At 43.1% G+C, this 27,987-nt stretch overlaps 3 protein-coding genes across 3 annotated transcripts in view; 2 read left to right on the forward strand and 1 right to left on the reverse strand.

The window, feature by feature from the left end:
* The window catches only part of LOC126558678 (pancreas transcription factor 1 subunit alpha), a 396,742-nt gene that overhangs the window by 78,892 nt on the left and 289,863 nt on the right, over nt 1–27,987 (reverse strand). The gene's annotated exons all lie outside the window — the stretch shown is intronic.
* LOC126556696 (serine-rich adhesin for platelets) lies at nt 2,442–14,644 on the forward strand. Its single transcript, XM_050212133.1, has 6 exons — nt 2,442–2,520; nt 8,082–8,380; nt 8,444–8,854; nt 8,939–10,076; nt 11,134–11,175; nt 12,102–14,644. The coding sequence occupies exons 1-6, from the start codon at nt 2,442–2,444 to the stop codon at nt 14,633–14,635; spliced, it is 4,503 nt and encodes a 1,500-aa protein (XP_050068090.1). The 3' UTR covers nt 14,636–14,644.
* LOC126565752 (mucin-2-like) lies at nt 20,383–24,058 on the forward strand. Its single transcript, XM_050222962.1, has 3 exons — nt 20,383–20,462; nt 20,563–20,899; nt 21,008–24,058. Exons 1-3 carry the CDS (start codon nt 20,383–20,385, stop codon nt 24,056–24,058), a joined length of 3,468 nt encoding a protein of 1,155 aa, XP_050078919.1.

Consider the following 27,987-nt stretch of genomic DNA (forward strand, 5'->3'; position numbering starts at 1 on the left):
GTTGACACAAATCTTCCTCCAATCAGTTCCATTTATTTATATTATTTTCTTCTGAGGTGGAAATAATGATGATTGATGCTACCAAGCGGGAGGCAACTTTAGTTTGCTGTTTTGAGCTTGCGCCCGCAATTACATTAGTGTTTACGGGCAGCGTTGTGTTGGTGTGGTGGTGTTTTTCTTTTTGGTGTCCGTACGATACGGTGTACTGTCTGTAGCGGGCAGCTGCAAGTATGCGTCTTAACCAGGAGGTTCGGTAATAAAGGCACAGCAGCTGCCACCGTTTTTCTGGATCGCTGGACGGTGAAGCAGTTTGTGGCTTTACAGGGTACAGTTTACATTTGAAAAATTTCCATTTTTTTATGCTGATATTTGTGTCACAAAACTATAAAGGACCAGTGAGCGGAAACATTATGTTTCATACCAAAATCTTCTTATATGAAGCTCATCAAGCGCATTGGCTAGTAATTATTAGAATTAGAATGTTTTTGAAACAAACATAACTCGAATGGTTAAACGACCGTTCATTGAAACTACAAAAATATCTTCACAGTTCGCTCGCGTCGCTTCTTGGTCCTTAAAACCTGCATTGGAATCCTCTCCACAGGCAAACCGTTTAATATCAAGCTTAGTAAGGGGCAGACAAAAAAAACCTTTCTCGTGTTTGTCGGACCCTGCCCAAACACGCGGGCATGCCCCATTTAATGCGATTTTTCCTTTATCTTGCCGCATTTTTTCCCAATCGCAGCCGGTTAACGACGTCCGCGATGCGGACGATTCTGTAGATACGCTGGGAATGGGCTGGAAGCAAAACTTTTGCTTACCACTTTTTGATGTATCTTTCTCGTGCGAACGAGAAAAGGAAGAGAACAGTGTAAGCACTCTAAGCTGGGAACTGTTTGCCGTTGCACATGGGTAACTGAAACGGTTCTATATGGTAGAAGCACAGACTTTAGGGGAACGGGAGAGAATGGCAGGGAATGGCAAGATTTTTCTTCGCCAACCGACACGTGGGAACTACGTGATTTTCCTATGTGCATGTGCGATGGTATGAGTGTGTACGCGTCACCGTAGCAGGAAGTGGAAGGTGGGTTTTGGTAAGGAACGGCACAAGGTACGACCGAAAAACGCGGCATCTGAAGCGTAATGAAAATGTCGCAAAATTGATTTGCGTCCGTTGTGAAGCAGTAGTTCATCCAGCTGCCCGTGCAAATATTGAATGTTCGTGATCGAGAAACGGAAACCGCGGAAAATGGAACTGGGACTGTCGTACTGGCATTTGCTCCTCACCGCACAACTGAGTGCAGTGGTGCGTGAAGATGGAATTGAAATATCCTGGGACAAACGCAAAATGGCTCAAGGCGCACCACTCAAAGCACACCGCACCGGGGATAGCAACTTGCCAGATTGAACGCTTAGCTTAAATTCTTATGCTGTGCAACTATCAGGCTTTATTTAGTTAAACGGTGTGTGTCCTTCCGGTTCCGTATTCCCAGATCTCTCTGGTCAACACGCACAAATCCTACCAGCTGAGGAGTGTGCATGTGTGTGTTTGGAAGTGTGTAAATATGAGTATGTTTGTGCGTAAGTCCAAAATCCAAACCAAGTACCGAGCGGTAAGCGATCCGACGCAAGGTGTCAAGGAAATGAAGGCTCTACCGAGCGTCATGAGGATGCCTTCATTGAAATGCAATCAGTGAAAAGGAGACGTAATATCAAGCAATGAAAGCATAACGACGGTGTTGATGTATATTTTCCAGAGTGTGTTTGTGTGTGAGTGGTATACATATCGCTTGTGAAAAGACCCTAAAACCTGTGCCAGTGCAGCGGCAAGCGAAAAACGGCAGTAGTGTACCGATACTCTGGCTCGCTAGAAGTGGTGATTTACATATTATGATTTAAACGCTCTCGGCAGCGATCATAGTCATGGTATAATATCAAAAGAGGCGCACAACCAACCAAACCATCGTACGTGATCGAAACGAGTACTAAATCACTGTGAGAAAAGTTGTAGAAAACCAGTGCAAGACTTCCACCCCCCTCCGAAGACCGGTTGGAATCGAAATAGGAAATTGTTTTCTCGTCCATATTTACGGGCGTCAGGTGCTCGTTAAGAACCAAAACCAAGGCATTAGTCCTTACTGCCTTGTGGTACGCTAGCACTAAGAAAGAAATAGACGGACGTATGGCGAACGAATGTGCGACACGGAGCAGTAGCTAGTGGGTGCACGGTATCTGCCACAGAAAGGGGGTATCTATACGTCAACCAGAGCGTATGAACAGTCAAAAAGTGTCCAAAGGTAGAGTACGAACGAGGCTGACCAACGAAAGTCTGCAGTGTTTGCTACGAAGCAAGGCAGCGACTGATCGCGTTGAATCGCCACGTAAACGTTGACGATCGGCGGTGATCGACCGGTGACACAGAGAACCCCGGAACCCCTCTTATGGGAACTCTAACGACCTCCTCTACGGCATCAAGCTTTCCGTTAGTAAAGTCCAAAATCGGAAGCACCAACTATGAGGGTAAGTGTGGTGTGTGTGTAATTGGAGATAGTTTAATTCAACCAAGAGTTTGTTGAGTAGAAGGTTCGCATTTCGAAAATGTACATAAAAATATTGGCAGCATATAAAACTCGAATAACAGCTCCACTATTTTCCACTACCATTGGGCCTGCGGTTGAATCTTTTCATTGTCTGGCGGCGAGACACAAATGCCATCAAAATGCTGCCAAAAGGCCGACTGGGTAATGGTCTACGCTTGTCGTATAATAAATAAGTGGATTCCGCAGCAATTATGCTTTTGTTTTTTTTTTTTTTGGTTTGCCCCGAGTGATACCGCAGCCCAAGACAGTTGAAGACAGACAACAGTCAATGTGACAATACACATTACCAACTGCCAATGACACTACGCTGTTGCCCTGCTTATGCATCCAAAAGCTCAGCGAATCTTGATCGGCTAATGTAATCAAACCGTAATAAAAGCGTTCCGGGCATTTCGATGAACCATTTTCCATTACGAAACGGATAAGGGGGATAAGGATTCAGCGGGGTGGAAGAATTTTTCAATCCCACCGCCCGTGTCACTATCCGATCCGAGTGTTTAGCGGTCGCCGGATGGTGCAATATGGTTAACGTTCGACCGATTGGTGTCATTTATTAGGCGATCATTTGATGGCTCGCTGCTCATTCCGGAGATCTTTGGAGCACTTATCGGATTGACGCCCAACCCTCGGATGATGCAAAAGCATTACCCGGTCCAATCCGACCACCCACACGCAAATGGTTCAACAACAGCCGGTCGCTGCAAAATTATAGTGATCCAACAGGGCTGGGAAGGATACACCGCACAAAAGGCGTCTCGCTTGCCGTGCCGTGCCGCAGCATGCCGGACATCATCGTCTAGCCATCGGGTCAGATGGTCTATGCCGGTTGGCGGTAGCACTTTGGTAGGCGCGTAAATCAGGCGCCAGCCGAATCCGGCCCCAGGAATTCTTCTCAACGTTCTGCCGCACGTTTCGTTTTCTTCGGGGATCGTTGACCAATTCCACAACAGCCGCCCGACGGCGTCTATCGATATTGGTTGGCTCCAGCGAGACCAGAGCTACCGACGCAAAACATATTCGGCCCCATCGAAAGGGTCAATTTGTTTTATTATTTTCTCCAACTCCGCGCATCGCTTGTTTCGGGGAGGGTGAGAAATGGATTTTTATATTTCTTTTCGGCTATCTGCGGTTGCCTTTTGCTGTAGTGTTGTAGAAAGTATTCACGCGAAACAGACTCGTGGTACGTCTCGGAATGATTAGTAATTGCTCAGTGCTCACTCGCCAACGATCGAGCTTGGATTGAGTGGGTTGCCGCTGTGTACTAAAGAGCGTACAGCCTTTGTCTCAAAGAAAAGGATAACGGCAGTGGGTGTTTGTATTTGTTTAAAAGCATTTAGTGTCGTGGGTGCATCGTATAAACTACTCCTCCACCTCCATCGATCTAGCCGGCTCCACTGTGGGTTGAAAGAGGATGTGACACAACAAACATTCGCTGTAACGACACAGCTAGACTAGTCGACGGTTTGAAAATGCCAAAATACGCATTCGCATTGGAACGTTTCCAGCAGCACTTTGTGTGGCACAAAGCTTAATCATAGACCGGCACAAAATGAGCCCGTTTTGAACGACGCACTAACGAACGTTGCCGTTCGAGGATGATCATGGCCGGGTGACACAGGGTTGTATGATTGCAATTCGTGTGGGAGTCCCATCCTGATACGTGGTCAATCCTGTGGTCTAGCGAAAGAGCGACGTACGGAGGCGTCAACGACCGCCTTATGACGCTTGCACATCGAACCACACGCACACACTTCGCTATTACTGTCTTGGGGTGACCTTTCGGAGGCAAAAAAAAAGGAGTCAAGAAAAATCTCTGTTATTGATTTTGTTTATTGCCTGTTTACTGTACAGATAATTTTTCCTTCCATATGCAGCGGTGGTCGGCATTCGAAACGGTCACTTGACAATCGATCATTCGGCACGATTGGAAATGGGGTTCTAACTTTGAATGGCTACACGTGGCTCATTAGAGGAAAAGGCAAACCAACGCAACAAACGTACATCAGCTGCAGATACCACCCTCGATTTTGCAGAAAAGATAATTGCTACTGAAAGTTCAGCCAAAGTTTGCTAAATACCAGCCCAAGGGATTGGTGAACAAACTCGGTACCTACCGACCTGCCTACTCACCGGACAGGAAACTTCTTTGATGCTTTCGAAGCGAAGGCAGCGTTTGTTTGTTTGAAGAGTTTTACAAGTACGAACGGGGTTCGTTTTTTGTTGTTGCATTAGCTCATCAAATCAAACAAAGTACCATAATAGGCATTTGAATATTTTTTTTTGTAAGACAAGTCGAAAACAAACAGCTTTACGAAATATTTAAGATTGTAAAGAAAAGCACGAGAAGAAAGCTTCATTTGTATTTCTTTACCAAAACTTAAATCAGTATTTTAATTCCACACGAATTAATTGCCACACGAAGACGTAACAGAACCACAATTAGTGGCTCTTTCATATGGTATAATATAGTACGAAAGTGCAAGGGCGGGCCCAATGGTAGATGTGACAGCGGGGACACTTCTTCACATGCCAGTCGCACGATCTTCACCGGGATTCAAATCCCATTCGGACCGTTCTTCCTCAGTAAGGGCTTGCTATCAAACTAGTTGGTATCAAGACAGGATTTTACAAGAGACGTATAACCATTTCTGTCCGATTTCCGATCCTTCCATATAATTTTCAACGCTCGCAAAAGCCGCAAGCGTGTGGAGCGCAATAATTCCCTATTATTGTTTTTGAAATGAAGTGTAAAAATGATATTAATACATAACATACAGTGTTAGAAAACTTTTATGTATTAAAATACATATTCGTTTAAAAAGAAATAACTCCAACATCTCACTTTGTTTACATTTCATCTCGGTGCAATTTGAAACTTAGGTCGAAAATGATATCGGAAGGTTCGGAAATACATATGGATGGAATAGAATTGCCTGACAGTAATGAAAATATATTTCAGAATCAACGAAATACAGCATTCAAACCGCAAAGTGATTCGATATACCCTTCCAGTCTGCTGAGCCATTTGATGGCCGCTATGACCTAGTAGGTCGTTAAACCAAAACGAAGAAGAAGCGCAGGAAAGAAACCTAAGCACAAGGATACTATGGGTTGGCAGTGCCGTATTAACAGTTTATTTTCATCGCTAAATCTATTTATACCTGTTTTAAATGGTAGCAAGGGCAGGTTATGCTGGTTCCCTTTCTTCACCGGCTACATTTGATGTTATAATCAACGATAAGAAACGGAACAGAATTAATGTTCGAATCTTAAGGAGCTAAATATATCACAAAAAATGCTCTGCAGCAAAGGAAAAGCTATATACAAACCGAACCGAAAGTATATTCATATGCCAGTACCTTTCATCGTATTCAATTTCTTTCAGAAGAAAAAGAATAGAGCCCCAACCATCCAGTTTACCAGTACTTACACTTACGACTCAAGGACGAATTGTTTTACATCCTTTGGCCAAGATCTGCTGCATCACACACACCCCAGTTTTGGGACAGCCTAATTAAACTGCAGCAAAACATTGTTTTGCTATCCGCAAAATTACAAATCCCTTTTTCTACCACGCCGATCGGCAAAACGAAACTGCTCCCCGATGCGACCCTCCCAGCGCTACCAGCAATTGTGGGCAACCCAGTTTGCGATATGTTGCGGTAAATTTGTTTCTTCGCACAGCAAGATGCTTGCTGTAACGATAAATAAACTACTCATACACAGTCGCTTTCCGAGCCATTGACCAACCTCACGAAGCAAAGGAACAGGCACACGCCATACAGGAGATATATCGACCAAATGCACCACCAGAGTGAGGGGGAGGGGGGAGGGGGGGGTAACAGGGGATGGAACAGAGAGGGAGGGGAGGTTAAATTTGACCATCGTTAGCGTAAGTAAACGTGAAACCGAGTTCCTGTTATCGTGCCCATTCGTTCGGTCTCGGCGAACGTCCTCGCGTCGGGCAGGATAATGATCGCTAGATTAGTGGCGAGGTCAGGGTAGCAGCAGAAGTCGTTTCAATTCATGTTAGTAGTGTGTGTGTGTGTGTGTGTGTGCCTGGTCTTATTAGCATCATACCACCTTGCCAAACTCCACAAAACACTGGGGATGATGGCATGCAACGGAAGCGTTTGCGTGCATAAACCACTACTTTTTCTGATGCAGTCGAATTTCTTGGCCGTTTCTCGCTCGCCCGTATGCTTCTCGGTACGCTACGCTCGCTAAACATTATCGATGGAGTGTTGGGACAGCTTTCTGACAGGACCCGGCAAACACAGGGACACACTGTGGAAGCCTGCGAGTCACGACCCGTTCGGGAAACGAGCATCTTGTACAACAAACCACAATAGTCGCTTGTGCCTTGACCCGTACGTAATGGATTCAAGTACGATCAGGAACCAACATAGCACAGCAACATAGCGGGCGGTAGTAGTGTCAGGAATTTTAGTAAGAGGCACCTAAATTTTATGGGAATAAATGAGAGGCAAGCCATTTTTAATTCTAATTTTGGAAGAGGTATGGATCAAAACATTGAGTTCTTATTGTTACAATTTGTCCATAACGACTGGCTAGATTATCTCGCATATCCCGCATTACACTACCTGTAAACAATAGATCCAAATAAAGTCCTCTCCTTTTCTGTGTCTTCATATTTTGACTCCAACGACGGATTGTTTACCTGTAGCCCAAAAACTCGCAATGTAGCTAGTAAGAAGGATTTACTATTTTCATCATCATCATGAATCCTGGCTCCTTCTGCTTTGTCTACCACCCCTTTCAAACCATCGAAATTCTTGAGCCCGTTTTCGAAGAACAGGGAAAAAATATTTCCCTCCTAGAAACAGCTCATCTCAACTCCCAGAAAGCTCATCTTTACTTGGATAGACGTCATTACGTGCGAACACATTTAGATGACTGTTCGGCGGCTTTGCCGAGATATCTATGCCACAGGGCACAGATCATCGCACATGGCACACGGTAGCCTTCATCTGGTGAAATATGCTTTCGTTGCCTTTACCCCTCCCCCACTCAGCTACACCTTTCGCGAGTGGAACATTATTCTCCCGAACGGTGACACGTCGCGGTCGCTATTTCTGTGAATGAATTCCATCTTGCGCAGTACAAGCGCACTGATGAAATCCACCCCGGCAGCAAATGAAAATCGTGCGAAGTGATCAAATTATTCTAAATTAAATTTCTGCTGATTATTTATGTTATTTCGCGAAGCGGCCATCGCGGGTATAGATGGATGCGCTGTGTCAGAAAACAGGAAATTGGAAATTGCTAGTTGTAGGAACGGGGTGGAGATGAAATGTTTGGTACATATTTTCGAAGCTATTGTAATTTTTGCAAATGAGTTGCTAGTGCAGAAGGTTAACTTTGATAATTCACAAAGAATCTGATGAGTCCGTTTGGTCGAATTGCATACGATAAAAATAAACAATCGTACTTACACATTCTTTATCTCGATGTACGCAGAGGAAACGACTGAAACCCGCTCGATGACGGAGCGAAGTGGCCGAACAGACTCCAGCGGACGTTCGGCAGCACTCGAGCGGGCCTACGTGCACGACGTTTACGAAAACTGCGAAGAACCGAATGGACAGATCCGACCGAAGGTGGCCCAATTTCTGGGCGGGCTCGAACCAGGTTCCCTTGTCTGTGATGTCGGTTGTGGTAACGGGCGTTACCTATCGGGGTTCAATCCACTCATCTACACGATCGGTGTCGACCGGTGCTATCGTCTGACACAGGTTGCGCACGGGAAGGGCGGTGAAGTAAGTGATAACCCAATCGATACACACTATTGACCGACTAATTGACTCATACTCCGTTCGCAGGTAGCAATATGTGATAATCTCGAACTGCCATTCCGTGATGAATCGTTCGATGCGGTCCTATCGCTAGCGGTGGTGCACCATTTTGCAACGACGGAACGGCGCGTCGGAGCGATTCGTGAACTGGCACGCATCCTACGCATCGGAGGTCGTGTCATCATTACCGTGTGGGCATTAGAGCAACGACACCGACGGTTTGAGTCGCAGGATGTGCTCGTCCCATGGCAACCACCACGCTCGAAAACGGGCGGCATTTCCGATGACGAAGATGACGACGATTTTCTGCCACCGTACCACGCGTACACGGAGGACTCGACCAACTCAAGCCGATCGGCCGGTGATGGTGATAGCTCAAGCTTATCCTCTTCTTCGCCTGGTGAAACGTGCTATAGCTTCGTGCGCCGTGCTATACAGGTAACAGTAGAGCGCTAAAAACACGAGTAGCATCGAGGAAACTAACCTTCTTGTTTCTTGAACATTCAATTCTCCGTGCAACAGAAACTTGCCGGTAGTAAGCGCAGTCCCTGGTTCCTGGAGTCGTGGAGCTCGCGGGAAACCAAACACGACAGCAGCCTCGACTACGAGGACGCAAAGGATTTGCCCATCGAGCTCAGACGCCTGGAGGACTTCGACGACCTGCCGGAGCCGCCGCTGTCTGCTGGCCTCAAGAGCCGGAGTCTAGGTAGTATACTAAATCCACCACCAAAAACCATAGTTAGATCACGTTCAAGTGTACCAAGTTTAGGTGCTCAAATACCTGAATCGAAAGCGACCCCCGCCGCGGAACCGACGCCAGTGTCCCGCCGACCAAAGCTTGTGAAACAGAAACAGTCACTGTGCGACGATGTAGACTATAAGTTTTCCGAGTCCTCCGCACAAGCCTACCGCGAGCATGCGCTGCGCAACGAATCGCGCGTGCAGCTGCTACGCAAACAAAGCTCCCTAAACGAGGAGCTGATGGCGGAAAGCCGGTTGCGCGAAAAGGAGCGCATCCGGAAGCGCATTCAGAAGCAAATTTCGCTAAACGAAAGCTTCCTCTGCCGGTCACTCTTTACCAAGCGGTTGCAGGTAATCAAGGAAGGTTTCGCGACCAAGCTAAAAACGTCGACCGGCAGTCTCGAGCGGGTCACGAAGAATGGCTTCGTTAAGATCATACAGAACATTAAAGCGGCAACGCCGGCCGCGTATCACGGTGGACCGGCCGGCAGTAGTGGTACCGGTGGTGGTGGCCATCCATATCACCATCATCATCATTACCATCACCATCATCATCCGCACGCAAACCACCATCATCCACACCACCTGCATCACAACGGTCCGCACGGGCCGGCTAGCGGCCGGCCACCGTACTATTACGATCCGGGCGATTGTGGACCGTGTCCGAGCGGATGCTGCATGGCAGGAATGCACCCGGAGCACGGTGGGACGGGTCGGTTCGGGGGCTCGGGTGGACACCACCGATTGTCGCGCAATAATTCTGCCAGCGGCAGCGGCACCAGCAGCAACGGTAGCAATGGCAACGGTATCAGCGGCAATGGCAACGGCTCCATCGGTCACGATAAGCTCCTGGCGTCGATGGGCAGCAGCCAGGACGAAGCGTCTAAACCGAGGCGCCACTCGAGAGAAAGCGGTTCCGGTAAGTTGCCCCAGTTGCCGATTTTGACACTTTCATTCACCTTCCCCAGTGGCGTAACGTCACGTTCAACCCATCTCTACCCAGTTTCCGTCTCTTTGTCTCTCTATCTGACTTTTCTATCCGTACGTACCGTATGTCCTCCTTTTTTTTTTGTTTTTCAACCACCAATTCTCTCCCTACCGGTGTTCCGGTCAAGCACGGATAAGGAAACGAAGGGTTGTGAAGCATTTTCCTTATCCGTGGTTGAACGATTTGTGGTCTAATGGCAAAGTACACTTCACCTATTGTTACTACTTGAAACCATCACACTTTACTAATATCACTGTTGCTAGTGTTACTCTACCTTCTCGCAACATCACACTATTACTCTATTACTCACCAAACCCGCAATCACTTGATGAGGACATCTACTGTCCCCGTATCGCCACTGCCTCACATGTTCGATCCTCGCTCCTCGCATTGATTACACACTGTGTTTATGAGTCTGACGTTTACTATGTTTAACTGTTGCGAATTCCTGTTGCGAATGCCGATTGATTGTTGGAAGTTATCACCGTTTTCCGATGGCTACCTTCAACCAATTGTACCAGTGTTGAATGCCTCCGAATGATCTATCCTAGTAAACATGTCACGTTGTTTCACAAGCTCACCCCACTTACTATCCTCCTTCAGCACACCGATCACATCACGATTACGATAGGAAATATTCAAAAAGAAAAATAAAACTACATCAAACAAGACCTCCATTCACTGTTGTACTGTTTTATATCACAATCACATATCTTTTCATCACAAATTAGAAGATCAAAATCAAACCCTACGTTACACTGATCAACCAAACTTTCCAACATGGCGTCCGCGTTTTAGTATGTTTGCCATCACTGTTTCTTGTTCTCTAAATTTCCTTTTTTTCTCTCTTCAATGTACCTCTTTCTCTTTCTCTCTCTTTTCTCTCTCTCTCTCTTTCTCTCTCTCCTTCTCTCTATCAACCACTTGATCAACCATGACATTCCATACTTCTGCTATTGGTAATGCCTCATCTGTTTCTTTTCTACAGACAGTTTTCGTTCTACTTTCATTAAACGACAACGTTTTGCGGGTACCTACAAAACCGTACAATTTCTAGCTCGTAGTAATCGTTAAACGTATTAGTTTTGGTTACTCCATAATAACCGGTAGCGTTTCGATCGATCGTAGAGTATCGTATGTAACTGACTGATGAATTGTCAATTACCAATGTGAAGCGATAAGCGTTGCTGTTGTGCATGAGCTCTGAAGAAAGCCAACGGAAGCTAGTAGATGAGCATGTAACATTAGTTGTCTAGTTGGACCCCCTAGATTGACGTGTAGTTCATTTGATGTGCTGTTAGTTGAGTGTCTAGCAAAGCTTCTGCGATCGTGAGCTGATTAGTATCGTGGATTAGCATATAGTTTGTGTTACCCTAAGCTTTCTGCAAAAATCATCATCGTTCCAAAACGAGACCGACAAGTACATCCTATTTCGATCTGATTCGGACACAGCAAACTTTCATTCATTAATAAGCTGACCATAACATTCGCTAAGATCGCGAAAAAAAGCTGTTATAACGTTTGCTTTCGCCGCAAACCATCCAATGCGTATGGAGTGTGACGAATTCACAGACTAGTGTCCCGCCCCATCATATAATCATCCACTGCACAAGGACAAATTCATCAAAACGATCGTTCCATGCATCGTACTCTGGTCCTGCTTTTCATCAGGCTTCCTCCAACATGCACCACCCTCAACCTGCACAGAACCGAGCCCAAGTGTCATGCTTCTGACTATTTATGCTCTATAATAATTAACCAATGCATTAGCCTACCTATTGGCATACTATTGTTTAGTTTTCGTTTTTTTAACAATTATTATTGAGAACCACTCTTCCGCTTGCCTCTATTAGATTTGTGGCACGTAGTGTAACTCTGCTAAACGAGACTTTACTAACATGTTTACGGTTTTTCTCTTCTTGCTTTCCTTTCCTTCTAATCGTGCTCGCGATGCAGATTCATCCAAGGATAGTAGTCTTCAAAGTGATACCAGCATCGAGTCGGAGGATAGTTTTGCATCTGTGATTTACATTCCTAAACCAGACCAACAGCAACAGCCACAGCAGCAGCAGCAAGTGCAATCGAGCGGTGGCTGTGGTGTAGCCGGTGGTAGTAATGGTAGTAGTACGGGTAGTAACGGCGGTAACGGTGCTAACGGTGGAACGAACAGTGTGTCCGATTTCTTCAGCCCTGGAGCAACGATAAACTGCATGCCTTCCTCATCAGTGCCAACCTCTCCATTGGTGATGCCTTGTCCAACACCGGCTCACTCTCCGGCGCCTCCGCGAACCAAATCCGACTGTGTGGCTTCCGCTACCGAATCGTCGGACGGCCACACAAGCTTCATCACCACGTCCAACGACAGCAGCAACCAATTCACCTTCGAAGAGACCGTTATATTACCGTGGCAGTTAGAGCAACAAAAAACCACGGTCAAGGAACCTGCCACGACGAGCGCTGCAAGCGATGGTCCAACATCCGTTGCAGCTGTAGTTCGTGGTAAATCGACTTGCTCAAAATCTACCACCAGCAGCACTACGATCACCACTACGACCGGTACCACATCCAGTACTTGCTCAGGCAAATCTGCATCATCCGGGACAGGAAGCAGAAGAAATTCCAACACTGAAGGTGTATCACAAGCTTCCCCACAGAAGGCAGGCTCGCAGAAGATCACACGACAGCAGATCAAGGATCTGCCACCGATACCCAAGTTCCGTCGCAGCGGCAACTATCCAATACTGCGCCGGCAAACATCGGCAGCCGCCGGCACTAGTACAGCGGCTCCCGTACCAGTGCCAAAGCTTCTCTCGCTCGAACTGTTCAACCCGGAGACGGACGATCTCGACAGTGATTCGAGTGAACCATCGTCACCGGACTCGATTGACAGTGTGATCAGTGCACTGAGGCCATCTATATCTCCGCTACCCGGGGCCGGCTTTTCCACTACAACCAATCAACATAAAACACATCCCAGTGGGTCAGACGTGTCCGAGCCTGCTGCCGTTGGTGTACCGTCTATACCGCCGCTCGTAGAAGCAGCTGCTGTTGTGGCGCACAAGCTGGAAGATGTGGTAGACATGGCCATACCGGAACGACTCGGTGCCGATGGAAAATCGTTGCGATTCAACGGACTGCTAAATGCGACATCCAGCTCAACCGCACTACACATTTCCGATGTGGACGAACACAACTCACGCCAACATCTGGTGGACTTTGCCGAAAAACTTAGTGCCCAGCTGTTAAAGGAGCTGGAAAATGAAAAGAAGCGCAACGAAAGCTTCGATGAGGATGATGACGTGTTTGGTGTGGATAGTAGAATTCGGTCTAGTTCCGCAATCGGTTCACCTCCGATTGTTGACCCTTATCTGAAGAAGCTAAACGGTGATCTGCGAGATCTCAATCAACTACGGGCGGAGCTGCGGGAAAGAAGACTTATGCTGGCAAACCTATCGAACATGGGATCCGGTGTTGGTTTGAGTGGTCAGTTTGGTGGTAGCAATGATTCGCTTGGTCCGAGCTACGGTTCCTCGATGGCTCCAATTATCCAGGAAGAAACGGATGACGATGAAGAGTTCAACGAGCTAGAAGAACGTCGTTGCAATGGGATGGATAGTATAACAGCCGGTGGACAGTCTTCCACCGGTTCAAGCGTACTGAAGGTAACCTCCGGCCTAAAGTGTAAGAATCATGTTGGCAAAGCCGTGGATGACTTTGTCATCATACCCGAGCTAGACGAAGACGACCCAGAACTGTCCAACGATACGACTTTGCTGATACAGGAAGAGGATAGCTCCGAGGAGCATCTTCACACGTCCGAACCTGAGCGTACGGCTCTAGGAACGGTTGCTGGAGCGACTACCCACAGTGCAAGCAGTACAATCGACAGCTACAAACGGCGTTGCAAGGTGCCTAGTTTTAACAGTGCGAAACCGTTGCCTGCACAGAGCTACGCTGGCAGTGATATCCAGCAAGATAGTAGTAGTAGCAATAACAGTAGCAGCAGTAAAAATACAACAGCAGATCGGTGGAACAACAGCGCCGGTGCATCACACAACACAACGCTAACAACGACCACAACAACGACGACGGCGACGATGCAACCATCAACAAGCTCACTAACAACCGGTCTAAGCTCGGGAAGCAGCACATCCACGGCACACATCCCAGTTCCACCAAACACGGCGGGACTTTCGATCTGTAGCGGTGGTGAGCGTAAATCCCTGTCAGCAACAAAAAAATCCTCAATGCCCTCCTTTGAATCTCATGCCAGCGTAGACTCGTGGGCCCACTCGACCAGTACCGCCTCCCTCGACAGCCCTTCGATTGGGGGTTCGGCGACGCATCATCGATATTATCACGTGTTCCGGGAAGGTGAGCTAGATGCGCTGATCAATCACCACGTGACGAGTCTGCACATCGTGTCCTCTTACTACGAGCGAGCGTCTTGGTGTGTGGTGGCGGAAAAAGTGCATGTATGGACGATTTAGAAACTGCTCCTTATGGTCGAGGGTTGAAGGAAATTTTTTTTAATTAAGTGTAAAGTTTGCTTTCGGGTGGCGGCAGTTTCGCTTTTCAAATACAGCACGATAAAATGCCTTTTCTGCTACTCCAGCTAAAGGAATCGGTTAAAATAGGCGATATTTTGGTAATATCAGTTTCACCACCATACAGGCATTATGATTTCGCGACGAACGGCAACGAACAAATGGATCGAAAACTAACAATACTGACCTAACTGTAAGCAACTATAAGAAACGAATGGATCAGCATTTTCTTAACTCTCATTCACGCTTAAAAACACATCGGTAAAGGGACGAAAAATAGTAATGTGAGAGATGATAAACTGCCCGGGTGTCATCATACCGAACAGTTAATGCGAACTAAGGCGCATTGATAGGTACTGTATTACTTAAAAATAATCTCTGTGATTGATCTATATTGACTTGAAAACATTAGTATTAGAACAAGAGAGAAAATGAGAGGTAAAGAACAGAAGATAAATCATAATAATACAACTAATAATAATAATAATAATAATAATAATAATAATAATAATAATAATACACGTATCGTATACTACGAGATATGTTGATGAAAGATGTTAAACCAAACAAAAAACACAAAGGAAAAAGCTAACTAATAATTCCAACGAACAGGAGAAGTTCAGAAAGTAGATAATCCAAAAGTTCTTGTTTGGTCCTTTGTTCTGGCATTATAATTCGATCGCAAACAAAAAAACTCATGTGGAAACGCGTGTAATTAAACTGTAAAATTAAATCAGAGCTCCATTTTTAGTACTCGTTTTGCATTACAATTACGGCTAGAGTTATGTTTAATTTAAATTTTAAAAATCTAATTATCATAATGACCTTTAATTTGTGGGTTTTATTATTTATCTCTATCAAGTTCAAGTTATTATTTTAAAAGACAAGAATGTCGGAAATGTCGGTGAATAATTATTCTTGCATTATTACAAATGAATACGACCCATATAGGAAATTAGGACTATTCTACCATCGAATGAAGCAGTGCAGTTCGTTTCAACTTTCTCTAGGGCCAATCATTCATTCCACTCTTCATCTATATTAAGCATGTTTCATGTCCTTTCTGCAAGCTGCAATTCCATAAGAAAAAGCTCGTTCATACGCAGAAACAGATCATAAACAATGTTAAACTTTAAAGAACCAATTTGTAAACAAAAAAACGCAACAAGAGCCTATAAAACTATTGTTATCTTTAAAAGCGATTTACAGCTTTGTCTATATGTTCGAGTTGTTCTACTACCGTTGAAGAAGCCTTTGTTTTATACAATTAAGGCACAGCAAAATGCAGTACTAGTACATGAGACTAGACTATAAACGTGATATAAAGCAACCATTCATACACACACAAGTTTCGTTACGTGATATCTCATGCTCATGCTCGATCGCGATATCTTTTCCTATTCCATCATCGATTATGAGCATCGCCATCTGATCTGTGTTTGATCGTTGCATTGCTTGACTTGTTATTTATATTTTGCAAATCCTCAAACGAAGCTACCTGCTAGCAAACGAAACAGTATGGCCTATCTTTCTCTTTTAGAGCGTAAAGCTCGTAGGAATAGAACTAGTTAAAACCGTTTTTCCGCTACACTATCAGAACATGCACAAACAAACAACAAGCCCAGTATCGAAATCGCAGCAATTTTTCGATAACACGATACTGCAAACGAGACTTGTTAAATATAGCTTAAGCGGTGTTGCAGTTATACGAAGCGCGTAACTAAGAGCCGCTGTTAGCTAAGCGAAGATACAGGCGAGACCGCAGCAATGGCATTTTATTTTCGAATCATTTTAAACTATGCGCTCAAAACTTGCTGAGGGAAACCATTTTTTTGACTTTGTTTCGTAGTGTTTGTTGACTTTTTCTGTCAACAAAATGAAATAGGAAAACGCTAAATAAAATATGAATAACAATCATATCAACCAAACCCGCACATCATATAACAAAAACGAGATTTAAAACAAAAGTATCTCTAACAATAACCATCGACAAACACTCGCAGAGCCAAAGAACCGATCGCAGGAAAATCGAAAGACGTCTCAAAGATAATAGAAAAGATACGCACAGCGAAGGTGAAGTAAATCAGTTTGAGGGCAGCCAGTAACAAAGAACCATATACAATCTATCCACAATATACAAAGCCTGGTTAGGGCAAACAAGCTACCATAAAAAAAGAACCATAAAATTCATCGCAAGCATAATCACTACTACCGGGAGTATTACAGCCACAATCAGCCTACAGTGATGAGTTTCAATGTGTACAAGGCTCTTGTTTGTTTTCTTACCACTTCATGGGTGCATTAGTTCCAATTTAGGCCTATGTAAAAGGTAATACCGATCGCTAGCAGGGACATTTCCTTGGTAGCATCTCAATGTAATTTAAAAACACGAAAAAATAAAACGTTGTATAAATTTCTCCATTGGCAATTGATAATTATGTACGTGTGTTGAACAACAACAGTCTTAGAGTTGCGAACAATAATCATTAGCATTTTTACTCTACAAAAATTTAATTACATGCTTTACTGTAAAGTGATAAGTGGTTGAACAAAACAGATCAAGAATTTACATTTTCTTTTTCTATTTTCTTGTTGTTATATTGATTGAATTTGTTGTACTTGAAGCAAAGAGTTTAACAAAAAAGATATTTTTTTGAAAACTGCAGACAGTCTCTGCTTTACAAATGAATCTTAGTTGAACTTGGATAAAAACCTTTACAATCATTTAAAACAAAGGTCAATATAAATTTTACACGAAATCTTGCATTATGTCGTGGAACGTACTTTTGTGGTGTAAAAATTTTGATCGATAATACTTAAAATACTCGCGTATAACGAGTTTCCGATTAATGGATGTGTAAAAAGAGAAGAAGAAAAAAACCAGACTAGATCATAAATTCCAAAAACCCTGTACATTTTAGCTAAATGAAACGAATTACTAACAATCGATAAAGAGCGTATCAGATGGGACGTATCTTCATGCGCTAAGAATCTGAACACAGACCATGGAAACTCTAAATCATTGGTATCAGAGGTACGGTGTAAGGAGTAATTGAAATTATTTTTTCTTTTCTAAATACACAAGAAATAAAGAAAACTCCTATTAAACTGAGTATGCATTACTAAATTTAATCTTGAATAGCAAGTTTTCCCATTCGCCGTTCGAGACTAAATTCGAGAAACGAACCATTCTTTCCAAGTGGCGTACTATTAATTACTCTGTACTTATGTTGAATAAAATAGCAACAATAGAAGGAACAACAACAAAAACATACAGGAAACAATACGAACTAATTCAAACGAAAATAGTGAAATATGTGTGCAGATTAAAACACACAAAGAGGAGGTGAAAATTGTTTTCCCAACCTCAAACAAACAGACCCCACACGCGTGCGCTCAGCATGCGGTTATGCACATGCCACTCTAACACACATTACAAGCCTTTAGATGTAGACGGTTACAGATCATACTCCCCCCCCCCCCCCCCCTTCCCCCCATGAACATGATCGTACGGTTTTCTTTCCTTCTGCCAGCAACAGTTTATGCATACGACAAGTACTCCCTACACGCCCCGTGGGGTGGCAAACTCTTGCAAAAGCGTGTAATTAGTTTAAGAAAAACCAAAACCAAGAAACTATAACCCCAACTAGGATTCGATACTAACAGATAAAGATAAAAAAGGAAAGAGAGAGAAAAAAAACAACACATCGTCTATCATCTGTTCTCGAGCAAGCAAAGAGAGAGACTAAAGAGAAGAAAGAAGAAAAAACACACAAAAATACATTGTAGCGAACCAAAAAAAGCTATAAGTAATGTTAAATAATTTGAAACTAACGAATGAATTAGCTAAAATTAATTACATTACGAAAACAAATGCGTAAGCTGGGACAAAAAAAAATGCGCGCCGATGTCAAAACCAAATCATAGAACAAGAAAGGAAAAACAAAATAAACATTACTACGAAAAATGTCGCCTGTATATTCCAAACCATACGAGCCCAATTGTTCTTTTCCCTTGGGATGTTTCAATTGATGATGACCAACACATTTGACCCGATGCCCTTTACCTTGAATGGTTTTGTTCTTATGCGCTATCCATTTTCGCTACACTGCGCTAATCTGCGAACCAGATCCAGCCGTCTGTAATTTACTTTACTTATTGATCAATGACTACAAGCTACAAGCCAAAGCTAAGCATAAGTAAAGGGGACCAACTGCTTCGAAGGTTAACCGAAACAAACTGGGTTACTCGGGTCAGCTGGAATAGCGACAAAAGGACAGTAAGGACCTTACTATTGACAACAAACGAATAAGCAATCGATTGATGCACATTAGCTCGATTTAAGTGGGGCAAGCATCACGCGCTCGGGTGCTGTGGTAGCCGGAATATTTATGGAAAAGTAATTAGCCGAAACCTAAAGCGAACGAGGCTCACCTGCAGATGCAGAGCTGCGTGACAAATCGTACAGGCTAGCAGACAATAGCAAGTCCCACCAATTATGGATCAACAATGGTCCCTACAGGCTCGGAAAATCCCAAAACCAACACTCAAAGAACTCTAACGTGTGACCATTATGGAACCATCAATTGTCTGGTCGTGGTAAAGCTTGGCATTGGGCGCGAAAAAAGTTCCCATTTTCAATTCGTTTACCTTTTTTTTTGTGTATTGTCCTTGAAGTCCTGTCACTGTTTGATCCATCATAAGACGAGCGAGAAGCTCGACTGACTGACGGTAGACGGCTCTAAGCACCCGGCACTGTCAGAGTGTCACCGAGTCGGAAGTAATTGAGCCGTTTGCAGCGTGAGGCTCCATTTGGAATGGCTATCCATTTTTTATACCCAACATTACAGCTGAGGCTTTTAAAGGCGGGCCCTAAGCAGCAGAACAGTTAAGCGCTGGCAGCATACGGCCAGACAAAATGATATTGACTACCCCGCATTAGCGCCTGAATGTTTACTCGCATATGCAAAGGAGTGGAGTGAAATGTACGGCAAAGTATGTATACCGTTGGGAGATGAGATTACCCTTAAAAAGGACCTCATTACCGAGGTGCAGTAATGGCGCTTACACCGGGGAGCGTGTAACGTACCCGTGTGCCGGCGCTACGCGTGAAGAGGTGTTTGGTAGACTCGTCGATGCATCGGAGGACGTTGGAGGACGTGCGAGTGAGAGCTAATCACCTGTACGGGTACGGGGTTCGATAAAAATCAATCAGCAGGTAATGGCAGCAATGGCTTGATGCCAGAGACGCGACAGGTGCCACCGGTACACATTCAGCTAGTCCAGACCGGGAAACACTGAACAAGCCGGCATGAAAGGTTCAGTCGTTAGTTGCCGGTGGCTGTGCCCAGAGAGACATTGGTAGTTGTTGGGAAAGTTTGTGTGTGCCATAAATCGGATTCGGATTAGTTTGAGCCATTTCGCCATCGCCAAAAGTCTGCTAATTTGTCAAATGATGTTTCGAATAATGTTGACAGGTGTCTAAAGGATCTAATAGACTGTAAACTCTTGCACCGAATTGGTGGTTGGTAGATTTTCGTTTGAGATAAACATAAAACGAACCTACACTCAAGCAAGCTTGTTCATTTGTGAAGTGAGGTGCAATCGAGTAGCACCGAAGCCAAAAGGAAATATGTTGTTAAAGACGACTTGCTGAAACCATTTGATTTGTTTTATCGCAACGAAACATCATGCAGCTTTCCATAGTTTCGATACTTTGTATTGCCTTGGCGGTAGGCTTGACAACCGGAATTCCTTTATTTTACGAAAGGTGAGAACTATTCAAGTGTACGATTGCTTGTGTAGTGAAGTTTCGTGACTTTTCTGATATTTAATGCACTTGCTTTTTGATACTGTTCCCTTCCAAACAGCGCCAAAGTGTTAAACAAGGTGGAATTTTCGGATCTCAACATCGATGGTGATCGGATCGATCCGTTGATTGATGAGTCTGAGGAGGAGGAACAGCTACGCAACATCACCGTAAGCAGTCACTCTGATATAAGTGAAAATGATGAAAACGATGCAACGGAAAGTGCCGAAGCAAGCGAACAAACACAGACAGTGCTTAAAGTGACGGTTATTGATTCGAATATTTTAACGGATGAGGATGTTACTGGTGTGCCACAGTTTGCAACGACAGAAGCAACTAAAGAAGTATTAACTACAACCGAAATACCTACAATTACAATAGCAGAGACTATAACAACGGTCAGTGATAAAGTTGTGGTCGATGGTTTGCTTCATTCTACAACAAGTGGGTTTGTTATTCAAACAACTGAAACAACAACGATGGAAGTGGATACAATTACACCTGAGCTAACTACAGAACTAATGCCAAATATATCAACGATCGATATCGATCCGAAAGAAGAGACTGTAGCTTTGAATGGCATATCGATAACGACGAATGTGATTGATAGTGATACAAGCTTTGAAGTAACAACAGTTTTACCAGCAGTAGATGAACAAAATCTAAATGAAAATGAAATCACAACAACTATTCTGCCTATCACTATACAACCGAATATGGAGATAGAATATGTTCGAACAGAAAATTTGCCAGAAACTTCTTCAACAGCTGTGCTTTTGTCCTCGGAGGATACTACAGATTTTGAGTATAGCACAACAACAGAACTAATCAAGGAAAGTGAAACAGAAACAGCTTTGCCACCAATAACTGGAATGATATCTGAATTGGATACTACGTCTACAGTAGATCCTGTAACTTACACGACTACCACCGATGTTACAGAAACGAAAACTGTAACAATTGTTTCAGAAACGGATATGGAACAATTATTAACAACAAACGTCGTTTCATCTATCCTGACGACAGAAACCGGAAAAACTTCAACAGAAGAAATAACCACTGCAACAATTCCTGCAAGTACTGAGACGAACGTGATAACGGATTCACATCTGCTGGATGCTACTACGGTAATGGCGACAGAAGCTACACAAAGTACAACAGAGAATAACGTATCAAATGAAGTTATTATTACGGAGAGTGTTGCTGTCGAATCTACCAGTTCAAGTTTAGATGTTGAAAATCAAGAAGCGTCAACGACAGTTTCTTCTGGCACAGTCAATGTAATAGAAAATGAAAGCAGTGCAGAAAATACCGTAACGGAAAGTGATACAGTGACAGACTTTAGCACAACTGACACAACTACAGCACTTCAAACAGCTTTGTTACCAGAAGAAGTCGTGTCGAGTACAGCAGGTGTTTTGGAAGAAGATGTCACTACTATCGTGCCGGTCGCCAGAGAGCTTACAACTGTTATTGAATTTAGTGAAACGGCGACTATTGAGTCAACAGAAAAAAATCTTTCAAACTCTAGCATCCCTTTTTCCGAAGAAATCACAGTAAAACCGGGTAGTGAATCAACAGAAGCTATAACTTCTTCTACATTAGAATACGTTACGGAAACGATCACGAGCTTGCAAACACATTCAATTACTGAAAAAGAAATCGTAATTGACGATACCACCAGAAGCGAAAGTGAGCATGAGTTGTTAAATAATGCAAGTGAATATATTGAAACGACGAGTGTTAGTTCCTATAGTAGTGAAACAGGAGAACAGAATGAATCTGAATTAGCAACGACAATAGCGGTTGATAATGAATTTGTTGTAACAACGATGAGTTTGACGGAAGGAGTTGCTTTTACTACCACTGAACAGTCGGCAAGCATGACAACTGTAAGTACGATCTCAACCGAAAGTGATGGAGAAGCTACAACCAAATTATCTACAGTAAGAAACGTTGAAACATCAGAAGAAAATGGAGTTAAACAACTCCCCGAAAGTGTACCGGTTACAATCGCAAGTATAGAAACCTCGTCCGCTGAAACGGTAGATGATCAAATGCCAACAATTTCAGTTACCGAGGCTTCACTACATTCCACTGAAGCAACAGAGAAGCCTTCGGAAAACGAGGCGTTCGGAACTGAAGCGACGATCGCTCCTGACAGTTCTACGACGAGTTCAGTCGATCCATCTACTACTGCGATGATAACGAAGGAACCTAATTTGCCCACAACTGATGTCCATACAAGCAAAGAAACGTTGTCCACTGAAGCTGAAGATGATCCGTTGCCAACAAATTCAGTTACGTCACTAGAGTCCACTGAAACAACAGAGATGCCTTCTGACAACGAACCGATCGGTACTGAAGCGATGATCACTTCAGAGAGTTCTCCGACATTTGCCGTCGATCCATCTACTACTACAAAAATGGCGGATGAAACAAATTTGCATGTTTATCCAAGTATAGAAACATTGTCCACTGAAGCTGAAGATGATCCGTCCCCAACAAATTCGGTTACCGAGGCTTCACTACAGTCCACTGAAACATCAGAGATGTCTGCTGAAAACGAACCGATTGGAACTGAAGCGACGATCGCTCCTGAGAGTTTTACGACGAGTTCCGTCGATCCATCTACTACCTCGACGATAACGACGGAAACAATTTTGCCCACGACCGATGTGTATTCAAGCATAGAAACATCATCCACTGAAACTGAAGATGATCTAACGTCAACAAATTCAGTTACCGAGCCCTCACTACATTCCATTGAAGCAACAGTGATGCCTTCTAACAACGAACCGAACGGTGATGTATCAACGATCACTGCCGTCGATCCATCTACTACTGCGATGATTACAAAGGAAACAAATTTGCCCACGACCGATGTCCATCCAAGCATAGAAACATCATCCACTGAAACTGAAGATGATCTAACCTCAACAAATACAACTACCGAGGCTTCACTACAGTCAACTGAAGCAACAGAGATGTCTGCTGAAAATGAACCAAACGGAATTGAAGTGACGATCGTACCTGACAGTTCTACTTCAAGTACCGTCGATTCATCTACTACTGAGACGATAACGACGATAACTAATTTGATCACGATCGATGTTAATCCAAATGAAGAATCTTTCCTTTCATCTAAGAAGGGAACTACTGATGAGGAGGAGCTTTCATCGAAAGCAGCGATCACCGTACTAGCATTGGTTACTGCCCCACCACCAATACTTTCTACAACGCACAGCTCTAGCACGGTGTTGTTAACTGAAACCTCGCACAAAACCACCGAAACCCTCACAACGATATTAATGCCTACCCAGCCGGTTATCCTCGAACAGACTACAGTGCAAAGTAAACCGGCCGTTGTTACCTTTTCCGAAATTACGTCCGATTCCCCATCCACATCCTCTGCTGCGCCGCGATTTGAGCAGGAAGCGTCACTAGATGCACTCACCACAACGGATATGGACAGCGGTGCTCGCCAACATTGGCCACAGCCGTACCTTTCCTTCGTATCTTTACCACTTGTTACATTACTGGCCCTTCTCCTTTGATGCCGTGTAGATGATTTATGTTTGAATGAATAGGAGGTGTTGGAAAAAAAATGCTTTTAAGAATTTTATTCAATTATTTCGTTAAATGTTAAATGATTGTAAAAGTTGCGCTCACCAAAAAAAATGTAAGCTTAACCACCGTTGTATAATGTTCTTTAATAAATCGATCGCTCTTTCACAAAACGATTGTATACTTTATTTATTCCTTTGACTCCTCTACTGTCGTTAGTGATTACTGAAAGAAAAAGTTATCCTTCATACTGTTGTTGTTTAGAAACAAGACATAATTCAGGATTTAGCATCATATTCCTTTTTGTGGTTTTTAGTGATAGAAGTGGAGGTTTGACTATACCAGCACGTGGTATCTTTAAGTCTCGTAAACCATATGATAGCCTGCATTGCTGGCGAGCTATCCCCTTGGGTAGGACATGCCAGAATAACTCGCAACAGAAATTTACTGTGCTAACGAACGAGGTTTTTTTTTATAAAATTTTACTACACTATACACTTTAAAATCTGCTTTCCGGGAGATAGGACAGAACGAAGAAATTGGACGAATCAATGACACGTGCCGAAACTTTTCTTTCTTTCTTAAATCAATCTTTTTGCCACACGCCTGTAGTTTCAGACTTAATTTATTGATTTTCTTGAGAGCTCTTTTCATTCTTGTACTGGTTTTTTCCGCTCTTTTACATTCGGTTTCATTCGCACATTAGTTGAATTCCTTGCAATCCTTTGCACCCAACAAACCCAAGCCCCCAATCACGCACTGTTTTATTTTTACACGTGTCAATAAGAAACTGTTTCTATTGTTTCTAGTAGTATCAAGCTTTCACAATCACAATCTTTCTTCCTACTTTGCTTTTACCTCAGGAACACAGCTGTTGGTCACTCTGGCTAGGGAGGGAAAAACGAATTTCCCCCGTCAACCTGCCTTCATCTGATTTTTCGTTTTCCGTTCACGTGCTTACTTATTATCTTGCTATCAGGTAATTGTGTGTGGCCATTCACTTTCTATCCATTTCCTTTCCGCATAATGTGGCCTGTCCTTCAACACAGGTTAACATTCTCATGCTCAGTTGCTGTGTTAGCACAAACAATTTTCACTTCCATTGATGTATTATTTTTTTCTATTATGAAAGATGTTTGGGTTTTTGTTTTCCGTTGTTGTGTTTCCTTGATCCCAAATCTCTAATTTCTTCTGTTCCATGCCAGTCTAAAGTGTTTCCGCTCTAATGGTTTCCGCTCTGTTTTGGGTTTCATGGTCTAATGCTTTTTTCACGTCGAAAATAACGCTCTTATAGTAGGTGTTTTTTTTCTTGTTTAGCACATTTAGATTATGGCTACTCCTAGTGAGCCTTTGGGAGTCTTCGTTTTACTGAAGCTTTGTTATTGCACTCCCGAAAGGTTTTTTTAAAGTGTTTAGAACCGATTTAAGAAAAATATGAAAATCAAGTATCAAGCCAAATTCATGTAAAGTAACGGGCACAAAAACAATTTAAAAAAGCATTAAAGATCTCATCATCACGGAAAGGAGCTAGCGTGCGATCCACAATCCTACACGTGCAGCAAAGATTTCGTAATCTAACGGCATGTAGGAGGCAAAAGCCGCATGATGGTTTGAAAGGCTATTGATTGTTTGAGTAGCGAAACTCTACAAATCTACACGTTGCGCAACTGGAGAGGGCTTTTAGATACAAAATCTGCTGTAGGTGTCAAATAATCACACCGAAAAAAAGAACATAAATTCTTGGGATAAAGGTTTAATTCTTTTGCTTTCTAAATAATAAATTTTAACCTAGCGCGCATCGGAATCGGAGTTCTGCGTGCGTGATCATCATTACATACCTCACAGTTTATCGGAAGTTTCGATCTTTTTTTTTGCGTTCGAAGTGAATATTTAATGTGTAATGGGCGAGATCTTCCAGCAATTTCGTTCAATTTTCCGAAACATTATTCTGTTGTGGCTATTGTTTGAGTCCTTGACAAATCGTAACGTTACAGTCTCATGGTGAAAATTTTCTTACATTGTTTCTCTTCTTCTTAGTAAAATGTACCAAGAAGCACAAAAAACGCGTGCTAGTGAATAGTTCACACGCTTTTTGAAACGAACAAAAAAGAAAAGTATAAAAAATAATATAACATTATATCAAAAGCAACAAAACGTTGCTAAACCATAGCGGTTTGAAGTTAAAAAAAGGAAGCAAAAAGGGAGATAAACAGATTCGGAGGTTTTCAATTCCTGCCACATTGTCAACGATAATAAAGTAAGGAGGAGAAAAAAAAACGCAACATGCCTCAAATGGTCACATCGAGAAAATGTTCGTTTTTTAGCAAATGGTACCGGCTTAATCTTTAAACGAGTTCATCGTAAGGTATCACCTTTTCTCTCTACAACATCCAGAACTTTGGCTGAATGTTTTCTTTTTACTGTCTAAACGACAAATGTTTTGTATCTTCAACTAACACTGCACTTTTGGATGGAAACTGCATGGCAGCTATCCAGGGAAATCGTACTTTCAATTCAACATGTAATATGGCTTAACAACGGTCGAATGCGAATGTGGTCGAACCACCCGACCGACACCCCCATCCTTTACACAATAACAATGCACATCGATACACACACACGCACACGGGAAGGATGAAGAGGATGTGCCAGTGACATGCCCTCGGTTAAAGATCCCTCGCCGGTGCTAACTATTACGGTGAGTTTTTTTGTTTTTGTTGTAGTATAATCACATTGGCTAATATTAATTTGAAATGGATTTTTGTTCTTTTCAAATTTTTCTTTTAACTCTTTTTTTTGCCCTTTTTTAGGATATAAGTACAGCTGCAGCTAATGCTCAGTGGTTGTCTTCTCTTCCTCGGAATCAGTCACTACAATGCTTACGGTATTCAATCAGATTGGCTGACAGTTTGTATACAGAACATTGCCATCTGGCGCCAACTGTACGCACACACGGATTCCACGAGGACGGAATCTACGGAACAATTATTGCCTAGGATGGATTGGCGGCGGAAGCGATCGGATTTTACAACCTAGAGATAGTACAGCAAAACTACTCTGCCCTGTAGAGATCTGTGTTCGTAGCTGTGTGGCGTTTTCCCTCTGATTCCAAAAGTTCGGAATTACTCTATTAATTACGAAACACACATATACACCAGCTAGGGGCTCTCTGGTAGACAAACTCGCAAAGCATTCGAAACGTTGCTCCTTTGCTAAAATTGGACCGGTGCAACGCTTTATTACGATGCTGATATAATTTGGCTTTCGAGTAAAGTTTGAGCGTTAGGTATTGTGTGTTGACATTAGAAAAATCAAAAGCAACGATTTGGCAGCATTTAGGCATCATATCAAATGGGGTACATGATGAGAGCACAAATGTAACGATCATTTTAAATTTTTGGTAGTTAAATTATGGACCCTGTTCGAATGAAACAATTAATGGCGGCAATTGACAAGTTTGTTCTATGATTTGTTAGCTTTTCCTATGATCCTGATAGGGAATGTAATGAATGTGAATCGATTTCTTTGCGGTAAAAAAACCAAAAAAGAAATAGAGAAACATCAAACGCACGTGGTAGTGCTTGCTGTTTGTGGCACAACTCCGGAACAGAAATAAAAATCTTCACATTGTTTTTTTACGCGAGTTTTTAATTCTCTCCGCCATGCTTTGATGGCCATTTATAGGTTGGCTTGAGCTAGCGTAGATTTTTTTTTTTTCTTCTGTTTTGTGTTTAGGTTGATACTAATTTTATCTCATGCGCGACTCATACATACGCTACATAGAATCTCACTCTACACAAACACTAGCTTTTATCTGCTGCTGTTCAATTTATCTGCTAACACGATCAGTAAATTAGAATATCGCTACAATCTGTTAATGTTTTTGTTTTTTTTTTTCTTTCTTTCGTTTCTAATTGTT

The sequence above is a fragment of the Anopheles maculipalpis genome, chromosome 2RL, assembly GCF_943734695.1.
Source record: "Anopheles maculipalpis chromosome 2RL, idAnoMacuDA_375_x, whole genome shotgun sequence".
NCBI lineage: Eukaryota > Metazoa > Arthropoda > Insecta > Diptera > Culicidae > Anopheles > Anopheles maculipalpis.